General features: G+C 36.9%; 1 protein-coding gene across 20 annotated transcripts in view; it reads left to right on the top strand.

Moving 5' to 3' along the window:
• LOC117338177 (early endosome antigen 1-like) overlaps positions 1-16,972 on the top strand; it is a 103,236-nt gene that overhangs the window by 40,319 nt on the left and 45,945 nt on the right. For 11 of the 20 annotated variants that reach the window (XR_004534982.1, XM_033899410.1, XM_033899420.1 and 8 more), the window contains 8 exons: positions 3,275-3,358; positions 3,761-3,919; positions 4,340-4,402; positions 5,714-5,797; positions 10,088-10,171; positions 12,082-12,165; positions 14,690-14,764; positions 15,193-15,219. Coding sequence is in view for 19 of the 20 variants with exons in the window: in XM_033899410.1 (XP_033755301.1) it covers positions 3,275-3,358; positions 3,761-3,919; positions 4,340-4,402; positions 5,714-5,797; positions 10,088-10,171; positions 12,082-12,165; positions 14,690-14,764; positions 15,193-15,219 (660 nt within the window). In the remaining variant the exon portion in view is untranslated. The remainder of the gene's footprint in view (positions 1-3,274; positions 3,359-3,760; positions 3,920-4,339; positions 4,403-5,713; positions 5,798-10,087; positions 10,172-12,081; positions 12,166-14,689; positions 14,765-15,192; positions 15,220-16,972) is intronic. The other 9 variants (XM_033899422.1, XM_033899426.1, XM_033899412.1 and 6 more) reach the window with 8 other exon arrangements.

Raw genomic sequence — 16,972 nt, 5'->3', positions numbered from 1 at the left:
TGTATACAACATCTCAAGGTCATGAATACTCACCATCTCTGTATATAACATTTCAAGGTCATGGATTCTTGTTCGCTCTGCATTGCAAACAACATCACAACAATATCCTATTTCAAATTCTTGTATCCATGTTTTTTTAGATGCTGAATTCAAGTATTTGCTTTAATTTTAGTATTTATTAAGTTGTTCTCAGACTATACTGGTTTGAAATTGCTCTGCTACCTGTTAACAGTAACTGACAGCCTAAAACATATACCTCTGTGTAACACTTATCTAAAGTTTGGTCATCCATCAAAATTATGTTCTCTAAATTATGTTATCAGACATTGTTAATCCTTTCATTTGTAAGATAATATTTTGATAAATACCTGGTGAAAATCAACTGCTCTATTTGATCTTTAGTATTAAACTGTGTCAAAGTACAATTTTGAAATGTGTATATTTCAGAGTTTAGTGGTAGCATGATACATGATAAATGGAGCTTTTCATACCCTGAATGGTGTACACAATGTCAGTACAAAATACAATTTGAAATTTATGAAAAGTTATGTTCGGGAAGTAAAGAGGACCTCTCATTTCTGGAGATAAAACCTGTTTAACTTTGTTGTTTGTAATCAGATACCATTTAAAAACCATGGCCAACCTGTACTTTGTGAACAGTTAAATTAATCCAGATACTCCTTTGTATATTGAGTTTTAAATGCTGTTATTCAACATTATGATAATCCTTCTCTGATTCTGACATAACACTGATCACAAGTACCTTACAAACACCTGTAAATTACTTTATCCAAGTCTGATATCAGCACTGGAGTGTTCGACAGAAACAAAAAAGGACAGTTATTATATGGAAACATTGTAGACCTTGTGATATTACGACTGCTGTGGAATCGGAAACATGCAGTAGTTCTGTGGATATAGAGAATATGATATAGCTAAGTACATATAGCAATATGTGGTCTGTGGGCAAACGTACAGAAGCCCAGTCTATATGGAACACGGTTAGCTCAGCTGACTTGGGAAAGATATTGTAGCTCAGGGAATATGGAATAGATTCAGTAGCTCAGTGGATGTGGTTGCTCCAGGAATATTGTGTGTGGAAAATATATGGTTGCTCAGTGGATGTGGAATTAATACAGCCCCTTCATATACAGTAGCTCAGTGGACGTGAAAAATATACAGTAGCTCAGTGGACGTGAAAAATATACTGTAGCTCATTGGACAGTGAATGTGGAAAATATACGGTAGCTCAGTGGACGTGGAATTTATACAGCCCTTCATATACGGTAGCTCAGTGGACGTGGAATTAATACAGCACTTAATATACGATAGCTCAGTGGACATGGATAATATACAGTAGCTCAGTGGACATGGAATTAATACAGCACTTCATATACGATAGCTCAGTGGACATGGATAATATACAGTAGCTCAGTGGATGTGGAAAATATACTGTAGCTCAGTGGACATGGAAAATACAGTAGCTCATGAGTGGATGTGGAAAATATACAGCAGTTCATATACTGTAGCTCAGTGGACATGGAAAATATATACCGTAGCTCATTAAAGGTTATATACTGCTGTTCAGTGGATGTCAAAAATTTACAGAAGTTCTATTCAGAAATGAGAATGAAATGGTGTAATTGATATTCAAAACACTGAATGTGTAATGGAATAAAATGACACCAAACAGCAGCTCTACATAATTAACAATCTGTGATCAATGACTGTCACTGGTTTATGGTGTCACTTGATGCTGGACATTATACCTGGGAAACAGGTACAGCCAGTATTGATTATTGCTGTCCCTGTTCAGACCTGTCAACCGCTCACACCCGAACACTTGTGTTATGTTTTACTAACAGGTGCTTGTGTTTGTCAAGTTAAATTATAAGTGCACCAAGGTATGGTGTCTCCGATATTGACCTCTCTGTAAACTTATAATATATACACACTGAGTGAGGGGATACCCAACAGGACCTTGTACAAGTGTTGGATGTATCCTCTATCAGGAACTGTATCGGAGTATTGGATTAATAACTAACTAAGATTCTCCATGGATTTAGGTTACAGATTTTGTTACTAAACTTGAAGTTTCAAGGGAGATAAGGATGTTTCTAATCTTGACGAGCTTTATGTAATATAATTGTGTTTTTCTGTACCAATTATTCCACTGTTGTGTATGTGTTTGCTAAATACAAAACTGATATAAGTGATACAATGCAGTCTCATACCTCTGGATACTTCACCATGGGATGATAGATATAGGAAATCTAGAAGTCTTGTTTGTCTGTAATTATCAAATAACAACACATTGATCAGTGTCAGGAACAATAGAATTCCATGTCTGGTGAAGTCTATGAAGTTGACCTGACAATGTGACTTTGAGACCTTAATCAGACCTTGGAGTGACCTTGAGAATTTAACCAGACCTTGGAGTGACTTTCAAAAGGCCTCATTGGTAGGGTGACATATACACCAGCAGTATTACATCATGGAGCCACGTGATCTAATGCACCAGGATAAGTCCTTGTTTTGGGTATAACATATGACATCATTTTATCAAAGTGTTTTCCCTTGCTGTCAACTGATTTAAGACTACAAAATTTAATGTACCTACCTGATTTTATTAGTTATAGATATTTATTTCACTTTTTATAATTAATATACTAATTGTTGATAAGGTTCATCTTATATTTTTATTTGAAAGAAAAACTAAGAAATTTACACACAAATTCAAACAAACAATACATGTCCATAATACGGATGGAATTGTAATTAGCACATCATTATATATTACATACAACATAGGTCTGTATCCATGGCATTCATAACACTGTAAACCAAATAAAATCTCTGTATCTTGCTTATAATCTTAATACATTTATACAATTTATAAAGTGTAAAAAACCAAACTGTGGCATACATCGACTTAATATTAATGGCATCCACTATACTGTGTAGTGTAGCATTTAAAATCCTTAAAACAAGGATTGTATGAAGACAAGTGTCACACATGTACAGACATCAGCCAAGGTCAGTTGTGGTTATTGTGTCTAACTGACACACAGAGGAGACACCAGTAGCCAGGGTCACAGCTAGGGTCAAGTGAGGACTGATGACAAGGAGAAACAGAAGAAATGTTATATAGTGATATAAATTACAATATACTAATGAGTATCCACAGTAATGACCTTGACCTTTAATGTCCTACATTTTGTGTACCTTTATAAGGCCAAGTTACATAGAATTACTCTTGTTTTCTTCCCTTTAGATTGGGCATTATGAACGGAAACTTAGGAACCAGGACCTCGACTTACAGGAGCTGCGAGATCAGAGAAAGAAATCTATGGATGAGGTGAGATAGAATGGATGCATAAGAGGAGGATACATGAGATATAAGTGTATCTTATATAGTCCTCTACAGTTCTCATCCTACTCAGTCATTAGTATTGTTGGGGGGAAATACTTCAGTTAATGTGATGAAATGTGATTTCTTAATTATCCTACAGCAAACTTGTTCTGACTATGAACTTAAAGACAGCATATGTAATATGTAAGTCAGTAAATACTTGGGTTAGAAAATAGTAATCTTTCTGACCAATACTGATGAGGTATGTGACTTCTGCAAAACTGAACATCACAGATTTCTAGCAATTCTCAAATGTATTGATTATCAAATGTGTCACCACATTCATTTTAATATATGTTTCCCAATAGTATTTCACTTTCCAAATTTTATGTACAATTTTATGTGTAGATTGGAGTCCTCCAGGAGAGGCTGAGGGACAGTCAGGTGTCCACCAAGGATCACCATGAGGTCCTCAAGTCAGAGCTGGCCCGTCGTGATGAGACGATCCAGAAACTTCGCAGGGATGTCCTCACTCTACAAGAGAAACGTGATGCAGCTGTCAGTGAGGTATAGCAAACTTAACCCCTGCTCTTCGCTCTGCTATGTCTATAAATATATGTAACCTTGTGTCAGTCAGATTTGTGTAGTTTGAACAATTATTACTGTTTTTGTGACTTGCATATCAGAAGGGAAGCAGATGTTTTTATTTGAGCTATATTTACATAACTAACAGCTCAGCCTTAATTTGCCAGTGGAACCAAATACTGTTATATAGCTAGATATTGTCGAACTGTATCAATCAAAATATGTAGACATACATTAAAGAGTCATGTGTAAAATTATCTCCCTTTGATCTACTATTGGTGTTAAATACCTGTCCTGTAAGAGAGTAGGTGCTACACTTAATACTTCTCCACTGTGAGAAGGCTGCTAGCTCTAGTGTGTGTGACTGTGTAACTGGAGTTTTGTGTTTGCCTCGTGTTTTAGTTGGACAAGCAGACTAACAATTTGATCCAGATTGAAGACAAGAACAAGCGCACCAATGACGAGGTAACCTTGGCAACGTGTGACACGCTTCTAATACAACTCACTTACTTACAAGTTCTTTCCTTACTTTTACCAATATCCTTGCTGTGCATATTTGTGTGTGTTGGGGGGGGGGGGGGGGGGGGGGGGGGGATTTCTGCTGCTAGTCATTTATTCCATGTGTTACAATGCGGTAGATACTGTAAATACAGAATGCAATACGTATACATTTGTCTAGGTTTAGTTTTTTTTATGTGAGTCTAAGCATTCTAAATTTTCTTCTCAATGATCTTTGTTTCGACTCACCAGTCTGTGTTTCTGGATGTCAAGTGGCAGTGGGGCATTTATGTTTCACGGATATTTTCTAGTTTAATAAATTCTTTGCTCCCTATCACTTTAATTGTGGTTATTGTGTCTACCTGACACATTGAATCTGTGATTTCTCCAGTGTCACTTTTGCTTTAAATATTGTGATTTACTTTGACCTGCACTGTTGCATGTGGGATTGTGTATATTTATATGGAGTAAACTGTCTTTGTTGAAAAATACTCATCCCCATCCCCAACCCTCATCCTCATTCACCACCTTCACCCAACCGCCAGCCAGGCACTCATCCCCATCCCCAACCCTCATCCTCTTTCACCACCTTCACCCCACCCCCATCCATTCACACTCCAATCCCCTACCCTAACATTATCCTCTACTCAAATCTCAACCCCACCCTCCTCTCCCATTCACACCCTTACCTTGCAATCCTACCCTCATCCAACCATCCCACCTTCCACCTTCCTCCTCTAGATCTATCCACATATTCACCCTGCAATCCCACCATCATCCTCAACTCATACCCCCACCATCATCCTCATTTCATACCCTAACCCTCATCTTCCACTAATACCCTCACCCTATAACTAGGTAGAGTATTTGCTTCATTGCCCGTGTGTATATGTTGTTATTTGTCCTGTAAAGATGTTGGTGCTATTTGCCATTAAAGATGTACAGAAGCTGATTTTAAAAACATTTCTTAGATTATGAAATTATCTCTATCCAGATATATGTCATCATAACTGTCAGACATCTCAGCATTCATACCTGGGACTAGTGCTTTAATTTGTATAAGAATTAAAATCAAAATGAGAGGAAATAAAAAGTCTAGTACCTCCAGAATGGAAGACTATACAATATTTGTCATACCTAGAGCTCCACTTAGTCTTGTTGACTACTTAGGCTCTGTAAATATGCTTTGTATTATGGAATAATTCTTTTGTTACCCGTTTTCGATGTAATACGTGTGTGAAACATTGTTCTTGACCAGCCCTGTGTTTTCCTCCACAGTTTCACAGACTGGAGGCAAGGAACAAAGTGGTTGAGGAGGAACTTGCAGCGATGAAGAAACAAGCGGATGATTCTAAATCTGATGTATGTATGATGTTTATTGTTCTTTTGAATTAAACGAGACCAAATAATATAAATTTGAAACATTCTAAGAGTTATTTAATTGTAACCTGAAGTATGTGGAGTATTATTGTAAAGGAAAACATTTCTTGATCACCTTTTTTTTTTTCTTTTTTTTTTTCCCCACAAATTTTTTTTTTTTTTTTAAATCATTGTCATGTATATAATTTTGATTCTTTAAAATCGTTTTTTTGACTTGCATTTTGCATGGTTTTTATCACTCAAGCATTACTGACAATTTAAAGTTATTTCATTGTTATTTTACTTCATGTAGAATTTCAATTTTTTATGAAGTTAAAAATTTTAATCTTTATAAATTTGTCACAACTTTTTTTTTTAGAGACTTAATCCAACATATCTTAATGTTATTCTATAATTGATTGAGATGACAGCTATTGTTAATAATTTAATTTCAGGTATTTTGTCAGATTTATTTTTCTTCTCATTGATCAATTAACCACCCTAGAATACTATGGTAATATTTACACTGGATTAGACAGTTGTCCCGGCATCAGGAGATGTTGTTGATGCCCTTATTTACTAACTTTATATGAATATTGGGAAATTTCAGGAAGCTGTCTATATATGTAAACCTGAGAGAAATGTTAATTATTACACTGTAATGATGGGCTTTATTCAGTGTAATTGACTCCTGGTCTAATTATTATTTCCCATAAGATAAATATATTCGTATTTCTGTACTAAAAAAAACCCCTCTAATTCCTCTAATTAAAGAGTGTCTATATTTATGAATTACAGTGCATTCCGCTTAATCGGGTTGCCTATTTGCGGGGACTTTTTACCCGATTAACCGACTTACCCGATAAGCCGAAATGCACGTCGCCATCTTGGATTTGGTCCGTAATGGTAGTCAGACTTGGGTCGATTTTGGATGAAAATATTTGCGTTATTATTGTTAATAAACGGTGTTTTTGTTTGTGCTTTTACTGATGTCAAATTGTCAGATTACTATTACTAATTGTATAAAAATGTGTGTATTAAAATAACAAAACCTTAATGATTTTCTTATTCGCGGCACAGTACAATCGTAGCACCTCAAATCGGGGGGTCATACATCCCTGTTTCATCCGTGTGTTCCTAATTTGACATACGATCTAAGGACTCGCCGACAATTACATCTAAAATCATTTATGTTTATCATAGAGACATTCTTATGTTCGCTTTGAAGTTTAAAATATTCCATATTATTTCCAATTACCAAAGCACAGAGATCGGAGAAGAAACCGAGTTTATTTAGGTCGTTTCCTGTGGTATAAATTTATACGAACTTGACACTGGCAGTCACTGATAAAACAACACGAAATCCAATGTAATGTTTTTATTAACCAGTTCTAATCCTAACCTGAATAGGAATTATGAGCTAACGTCGGGCGTCTGTCATTTTACTGCTCGCTACTGATTTTTAACTCACCTGTGTATCGGTGTCGTCACATTTCCCCGTGGCGAACCCCTCACTTTGGATTCGCCACATACAGTAAGCGGTGATATCAATCGATCTGTAGCAATATCAGACCCAGGTAAAAACCTATTGTTTTGGTTTTTGCTTCGAAGATTTTACATCCCAGACGTAAAAGTTTAATTGTCTAGTCGCTTAATTATGCTTTTAAAACCCCATTACGTTTTGCCTGCTGCTGACTCTAAAAATAACATTTAATTTTACCCACAATTCTTAGTCGACTTCCTGTTGGGGAAAAACCACACGAGGCAGAATCAACAACAACACAGTTCTGAACATGACAAAACCCCGACATAACATTACCGTTTAAGGTAATATTTAACTGTTTTTTGACATTTGAACCATCAAAATTACACTATTTGTTGATAAATGTCTAAAACTTAAAGAAATACGCGATGACTTTCGTGAAAATCGGAGCATTTCTATTTTTTGTCCCGATTGTTCTATTCGAATAACCGAAAAATACGACTTTTCCAACCCAATTAAACGAATTTTTTTAACATGATTTAAGAGAAAATGGTTTTGGTTTTTAAAATTTTACCCAATTAAACGAAATACCCGATTAAGCGTTACCCGATTAAGTGGAATGCACTGTATATATAATCATTAACATTTTCTTATTATCGCTTCACAGTCATCTCTTTCCACTATAAACTGTTATGTACGTCCCAGCCAAGGGTGACATCTCCCACACCTAACCTCTATAAACTGTTATGTACGTCCCAGCCAAGGGTGACATCTCCCACACCTAACCTCTATAAACTGTTATGTACGTCCAAGCCAAGGGTGACATCTCCCACACCTAACCTCTATAAACTGTTATGTATGTCCCAGCCAAGGGTGACATGTCCCACACCTAACCTCTATAAACTGTTATGTACGTCCCAGCCTAGGGTGACATGTCCCACACCTCACCTCTATAAACTGTAATGTACGTCCCAGCCAAGGGTGACATCTCCCACACCTAATCTCTATAAACTGTAATGTACGTCCCAGCCTAGGGTGACATGTCCCACACCTAACCTCTATAAACTGTTATGTACGTCCCAGCCTAGGGAGACATCTCCCACACCTAACCTCTATAAACTGTTATGTACGTCCCAGCCAAGGGTGACATCTCCCATACCTAACCTCTATAAACTGTAATGTACGTCCCAGCCTAGGGTGACATGTCCCACACCTAACCTCTATAAACTGTTATGTACGTCCCAGCCAAGGGTGATACCTCCCACACCTAACCTCTATAAACTGTTATGTACGTCCCAGCCAAGGGTGACATGTCCCACACCTAACCTCTATAAACTGTAATGTACGTCCCAGCCTAGGGTGACATGTCCCACACCTAACCTCTATAAACTGTTATGTACGTCCCAGCCTAGGGTGACATGTCCCACACCTAACCTCTATAAACTGTAATGTACGTCCCAGCCAAGGGTGACATGTCCCACACCTAACCTCTATAAACTGTTATGTACGTCCCAGCCTAGGGTGACATCTCCCACACCTAATCTCTATAAACTGTAATGTACGTCCCAGCCTAGGGTGACATGTCCCACACCTAACCTCTATAGACAGTTATGTACGTCCCAGCCTAGGGTGACATGTCCCACACCTAACCTCTATAAACTGTTATGTACGTCCCAGCCAAGGGTGACATGTCCCACACCTAACCTCTATAAACTGTTATGTATGTCCCAGCCAAGGGTGACATGTCCCACACCTAACCTCTATAAACTGTTATGTACGTCCCAGCCTAGGGAGACATCTCCCACACCTAACCTCTATAAACTGTTATGTACGTCCCAGGCAAGGGTGACATGTTCCACACCTAACCTCTATAAACTGTCATGTACGTCCCAGCCAAGGGTGACATGTCCCACACCTAACCTCTATAGCCAGTTATGTACGTCCCAGCCAAGGGTGACATGTCCCACACCTAACCTCTATAGCCAGTTATGTACGTCCCAGCCAAGGGTGACATGTCCCACACCTAACCTCTATAAACTGTAATGTACGTCACAGCCTAGGGTGACATGTTCCACACCTAACCTCTATAAACTGTAATGTACGTCACAGCCTAGGGTGACATGTTCCACACCTAACCTCTATAAACTGTAATGTACGTCACAGCCTAGGGTGACATGTTCCACACCTAACCTCTATAAACTGTTATGTACGTCCCAGCCTAGGGTGACATCTCCCATACCTAACCTCTATAAACTGTTATGTACGTCCCAGGCAAGGGTGACATGTTCCCACACCTAACCTCTATAAACTGTTATGTACGTCCCAGCCAAGGGTGACATGTCCCACACCTAACCTCTATAGCCAGTTATGTACGTCCCAGCCAAGGGTGACATGTCCCACACCTAACCTCTATAGCCAGTTATGTACGTCCCAGCCAAGGGTGACATGTCCCACACCTAACCTCTATAAACTGTAATGTACGTCACAGCCTAGGGTGACATGTTCCACACCTAACCTCTATAAACTGTAATGTACGTCACAGCCTAGGGTGACATGTTCCACACCTAACCTCTATAAACTGTAATGTACGTCACAGCCTAGGGTGACATGTTCCCACACCTAACCTCTATAAACTGTTATGTACGTCCCAGCCTAGGGTGACATCTCCCACACCTAACCTCTATAAACTGTTATGTACGTCCCAGCCAAGGGTGACATGTCCCACACCTAACCTCTATAAACTATTATGTACGTCCCAGCCAAGGGTGACATCTCCCACACCTAACCTCTATAGAATATTTGTTATGCAGGCCACTTCTAATGTTACCAAGCTGGCCAGAGTGGACGCGGAATTACAAACTCTGCGCACGCAACATGCAGAGTCTTTAGCTCAGGTAGTCTGTACAACTTGTATGATCACAATTAGCGTGTATTAACCTGCTTCTGTCTCACTGCTGTAGGTGGTGCTGCCACCTGGTGGACCACAGGTGTAGTGATGTACTATACTGTATGCTTCACCAATATCTCCTAATTCAACTATTTATGTCTTGCTTTCAGTTTTTCAATTTTCACCTGTGATGGTGTTTTTACGATTTTTCACAAAATTTTGAACAGTAATAATCATCACTAGCATGTTACATTACTGTGTTACGTGACCATTTAATTGTTAAATGAGATTTTGGCCTTCTTTTTTTTTCTTCTTTTTTTTCAAGATTGTTGTAGCATGAAATTTAAAAAGCATTTTTTCATCATTCAATATTTCTCATGTAATTTTGTTTTTCTAAACAATTGAATAAACTATGTAAAGAATATGATGTTTCACTTTTTTTACTTCCTTTTTTTTGTGAATATCTGTTAGTTTTCATGTTAAATTTTTGTGTAGATATTATAAACTGAGGCACTTTACAATTTGTTACTTGGCTTCGGAATATTTATGATACTGGGAGTCAAGATACAAATGTAAATCTGAATGGGAGTTGTATAGCTTTTTGTTAGATAAAAATATAGTAGTTTTACGCTATACAATTTTGAGAATAATATTTAATAGTTACTAAGATGCTATATATATTGAACAGTAGATGGAATTTATTTTTTAAGTTATGAATATATATAAGATGGTAAACAGTTGAGAGTTATCTGTGGGACTTGATTACTTAAATGATAGCAATAATTAGTGTTCAGTTTGTTTGTTATTATTTATATAAGACTTTGAGATAAATCTGTTGAGTCACGTACAACTGTTTATCAAAACAGACTTAACAAGAATGTAATTTGTCTGCATAAAAAATTTAAATAAGTGGCCAGTTCTGCCATGTCATACGGCCTTGTCATAAATATTGTAAGACACATGTGTAATAACATTATTATGACATCATGATAAATATGTGACATCACATGATGGTCTGGGTGGCAGAAATGTCCCATCCGAGCCAGATTTCGCCTGTCTTATACAGAAACGAAAATTTAAAGTTTTTACTTGTCTAAAGGCTCATGGCATATCTAATCATTGAACTTGTTTAATAGATTCCATATGACATAGCCATTCATGTAAGATCCTCTTTATATGAAATGGATTTATGCAGAGAATTAGTTGTTGTTATTTGCTGAAAACTGGGAGTGGTATATAGGAATATCTATCTTACTGGCTGTGGTACATATGCATGGGTCACGGGAATTACATGTTCATCACTATATCAGCATGAGTAGATTGTAATGGATGTACGATGTAATTGATGTTTAATGTACAGTGTAATTCTATAATATATGTATGATGTAGGCCTGTTAATGTCATAGTGTGATGTATCATGGTGGCGGTATAATACAAGTTATCATCAGTGTTGATTTTTGTTAATTTTTGGTTTGAGGTTATGTCTTTTTTTCTATTTGTTTTGTTTTTGCTTAAATAAAAGTTTGAACTTTGTCTGTTCCATTTTCATGTGATGAATATTTATCATTTTTTCTCTTTCTTTTGATCTTTTATTGTTTGGAATAAATTGAAATTTGTTTAGGTGAAATTCCTCTGTAATTGGAATAATACAAAAATAACATGTCATGAAGTTTTAAAAAATCTTATTTTTGAAAGTAAGTTATAAAGAATGCTTTGGTTAGTGATATTGTGATTGACAAATAGAATAATCTATTATCAATATAAAATATTTTCAACATAATGAATATGCATGGATTTTTTTTATTTTTTTGTTTTTTTTGCTTTTATTTATTTCTTGGAATGTTAGAGTTTCCCCCTTCGAGTGGTGTCCATTTCACCTTGATGTTGTGATTATGTTTGAGTGAATTTGCAATACAGGTAAAAACCTACATCTCAAAGCTGGCCAGGGCCGAGGGGGAGATGCAGATGATTCGTGGCGAGAACACAGAATCTGTTTCTCAGGTTAGAGGGCAATGTTGAAGATATAACAAAGCTGTTCCCTCTCGCTTCATGACTCCACTGGTGGGGTGTCACACTCCCAAATCCACTGGTGGGGTGTCACACTCCCAAATCCACTGGTGGGGTGTCTCACTCCCAAATCCACTGGTGGGGTGTCACACTCCCAAGTCCACTGGTGGGGTGTCACACTCCCAAATCCACGTGGAATCATTGTCATGTGCTTTTAATTTATTTGTTTAATATTTGTCTCAAATTGTAAACTCAAACTTCTGCATTTAAGGCCAGAAAATATATTTTAATGCAATACCCCACCTCAATCGCTTCCCTCTTCCATTCTCACCAACATAAAACAAAGGCAAAAAATCGTATTAATTGATGAAGGAAAGAAATTATGGAGGATGGAAATTATGTAATTGTTCTGTGTTTATAAAGATATAACTAATGATACTGGTGAACTGTTGTCAAAAGTGTAGAAGTTTGAGACATATCAGCGCATGTTTGTTTTGTGCTTTTTACAAATTGTGGTAGACATGGTGATTAGTGTTAACGTCATTGGAATGGTAAACCCTAACCTGTACAGAACGCTTGAAGTGCATGGTCGCAGGGCTGGATGTGGAAGTAATACTTTAACTGGACAAAGTTTACTGATGGGTTTTTTTATCCAGATTGCTGTTTATTTCATGGAAAAAAATGTGTATAACATGTTTAAATTTGATACTGTGTATATTTGATAACATTTGTGTGACTAGACATATTTGTGCGCTTGTTGGATGGGTTTATTTTGTTTGATAATATATTCAATACTAATATTTTTGTTTCAAAATGAAGAGCATTAGTTACTTTAAATTTTGGTGTTGCATGAATATAAAACATGTACGGCTTGACCTTGTCTGTTTATCGGCAGTTAGTCCTTGGCAAACAAGACTACACACACACAAGTTTATGGAAGATGTGTCTATTTCTACCTCCTGGTTTGGCAGTTTAAAGATTCAATTCTGAGAAAAAAATTTGCATGTGCTGAATTGCTTACTGGAATGTCTATTTTTTGCTAAAGAATTCTAACAGTCCGTTTCTCTCAGAAAGCTTTAATCTTGCAGCTGCATGATATCACACAGAAAGCAGCTTCACTGAGATGGATCCCTTCTTATCCGTGTAGCTACAGGGGACAGGTCCCTTACTTATTCGTGTAGCTACAGGGGGACAGGTCCCTTACTTAACCCTGTAGATACAGGGGGACAGGTCCCTTACTTATCCCTGTAGCTACAGGGGGACAGGTCCCTTACTTATCCCTGTAGCTACAGGGGGACAGGTCCCTTACTTATCTCTGTCTCTACAGGGGGACAGGTCCCTTACTTATCTCTGTCTCTACAGGGGGACAGGTCCCATACTTATCTCTGTCTCTACAGGGGGACAGGTCCCTTACTTATCTCTGTAGATACAGGGGGACAGGTCCCTTACTTATCCCTGTAGATACAGGGGGACAGGTCCCTTACTTATCTCTGTCTCTACAGGGGGACAGGTCCCTTAATTATCCCTGTAGATACAGGGGGACAGGTCCCTTACTTATCTCTGTCTCTACAGGGGACAGGTCCCTTACTTATCCCTGTAGATACAGGGGGACAGGTCCCTTACTTATCCCTGTAGATACAGGGGGACAGGTCCCTTACTTATCTCTGTAACTACAGGGGGACAGGTCCCTTACTTATCCCTGTAGATACAGGGGGACAGGTCCCTTACTTATCTCTGTAGATACAAGGGGACAGGTCCCTTACTTATCCCTGTAGCTACAGGGGGACAGGTCCCTTACTTATCCCTGTAGATACAGGGGGAAGGATCACTCTTTACCTATGTAACTACGGAGGCATGTGTCTCCTCGATAGCTACAGAAGGATTAACCTCCATTATTCTTGTATACATTTATACAGCACCTGTTTGATCCAGTATACCAATGCATGCCTTTCCTCACCTTGTAACTTCTAACTCTGTAATACTAAGTTATGATATTTGAGTTGTGGTGTTGTGTTTTAATATTAGCAAATTCATCTCCTTTGTTCATAACTAGACATACAAATACCATGTCTCTTTGTCTTGTTCACATTGACGTATGTGTCTTCATAGTCACAGCTTTGATTCGTTGTTAATTAAAGTAATTTTTGATCAGAATCATAGACAAAAAGCACTGCTGATACATAATTAGTTATATATGAACTGTTGAGATGGTTTGCATGAGATTGTTATCCCAATAGTTATCATTGATTGCATGTATATTGATTGTTATTATAGTATTTATTGACCGTTGTTTTCCTATAAGTGTTAAATAATATAATTGTTTTATAAGTACCTGTGCTACCTTCCCATGTTATGTATAAGTTAACTGTCATTGTGTTACCTTGGTGATGGGAATAATTACATGAATATTCCGCCTCTCCCAGCTTGACTAGGCACTAACCAGAAGTACCTCCACAGTAGGAGGGTACAGTCACAGTGTGAGAATGTCATATTCATACAGAGTTGTCTCCCTTGGCAGGTTCAGAAGTTGACAGCTACGCTACAAAAATTACAAGGTGCTTCCAAAGACACGAGAGATGCTCTCACCTCAGAAGTAAGTACTCCAGACTTTGTCCTCACACTGTTTGTCATTGTCGCTTTACAGAATATGTAAGCTAGAAACCAAAATCCTCAAATAAACCTTCAGTGACTGTCAGCACTGTTTGCTTCAGTCACCCTAGACAAATGTGACACTGACAATATAGATTTTAGGTCAAGAGTAAAGTGAATGCATCAGAAGTCAGTAATCTGTACAAATTCCAACACTTAATGTTGTGTCTGGAAACTTGAGTCATTTTAATTCAATTTGATATGAAACTTTAATGACTCAAATAATATGAAATATTTATGTACATGTCCATAACCTCTTGTGTTCTTTCTGAAGTTTTAACAGGAATACTTCCTACAATATGTATGTTAGATATTTTTCTCTGCGATCAAATCTTGAGCTGTGTCTAATGTGTTTTTGTGTCTCTTTCAAAGTTAAGTAATTACAGAGGTACCTACTATGTAAGTGTCTATATAGATATTAATGCTTGCCAGTACACAATCTTGACGCTATGTTCATATCGTTACTCGCCCAATAAACAAATATCATCTGATCTACTTTAAATCTGTAATAAATTCTGAACGCCCGTACTATGAATGAATTAAGTCTAATGGTCTACTTGGTGTAAAATAAATGTATTTGTCCTATACATTTGTTATACCTTTGATTGGACAATTTCTGATTGTCAGTGGATGATATATGTTTATTGGGTGTATTACGGTAAATAGTCTAATTCTGAGTCTGAGGTACAGTCACATGGGAAGGAGGATACCTAGGATTAGATTTATGATGGCTTTGATCTTGAGTGTATAAAGGTATCTGATTAACACCCCACAGCAGATATATTACTGAAATCATTTACATTTGGGATTAGTGGAAAAAAACTAATGATTAATTTTGAAAAAATGCAGTGCTTTTCCTGGCTATTTCTGGGAAATTGTTATCTGGTGGATATTGAGGTATCTTTTTTGCAGCCAAAACAGAAAAAGGGGAAATGAGAAACACAGATTGGTGCATGGATTTCTTGTCATCACTAGAAAATAATATTTGAAGATTACTTGTATAATTTCAACCAAACAATATCATACAAATGGGAATATAAGGGCCAAAATTCATATCTAAATATAAAGGCAGGAAAAATACTAAAAGGGATGGATTTGGAATATATTTTTCTACTTTATTCATTTCATTAATTAATTACTAAGTGTAATTTTAACTTTATTTCCAATTTTGATTGTTTCAAGTTTATTAATTACCATGTAATGATGATACAGTGCTGTATGTTTTCATGTTTTGTTTGCTGTATTTGTTTGATATGTCTATAGCATCAGAGGATCTCCTTCCCAAGTGTGTGGGGGTAACTCAACTGTATACATGTACTGCCATCTATAGAATGTCTATATTGCTACAAAACAGTATTTTCATTATTATCATTCCCGTATATTTTAAATGAATTTTTTAACTTAACATTTCTAATTTGCTGAATTCTGTTGAGAAGTAACAAAATATTTGTTATGTATAACTAGTTTGTTTACATGTTTTACCCATTAGCATGACTAACTCTCCAAACATTTCTTGTAACACCACACAATGACTGGGTTGTACCAACTACCCATAAGTCTTTAAAATATCAATCTGATAGCTTAATTCACATCTAATTCCATAGTCTTGTCTAGTATAGCATCATTACCTTTAATGTTCTACTTTCATTTTCCATGCCTTTTACACCAATAACAAACTTGATGTATAGAATGCTAGTGTGACATGTCCTTATGCAGGACGAAGGTATCCTAACACAGAACTGATGGATGAGACTGTCCTGGATTAAATTTTAGTTGGAGACCAGCATACACCTAGTAATTCTTAAAGGATCGTATTTCTAACTGAACCTGGTTGTACCTATGTACAGGGTGATATATTTAATCAGTATAAACGTTGAGGAGTGTGCTCTTAACAATTAACATCTCTTGTAGTTATACTGTCATGATAATAATAATGATGACAAAAACAAATGGATTGTGTTTAAAATAGTCCTTTTAAGTTAATTTTCTACTTATCGTTGTTGTTATTTTATGTAATGTTGCATTTTAATTTTGTGCTTATTTCATGTTGTTTATTTGGATTGAAGGGCAAACAAAGATTAATATTTTACTACACTCACTGTTTACACATTCTTTGTTGAGTTTCACATGGTTTAATGTCTTCTGTTACTTT

Source organism: Pecten maximus, chromosome 11 (genome assembly GCF_902652985.1).
Source record: "Pecten maximus chromosome 11, xPecMax1.1, whole genome shotgun sequence".
NCBI classification, from domain to species: Eukaryota; Metazoa; Mollusca; class Bivalvia; order Pectinida; family Pectinidae; genus Pecten; species Pecten maximus.
The sequence above is the reverse complement of the archived record's forward strand: the minus strand, read 5'-3'. Positions and strand labels throughout refer to the sequence as shown.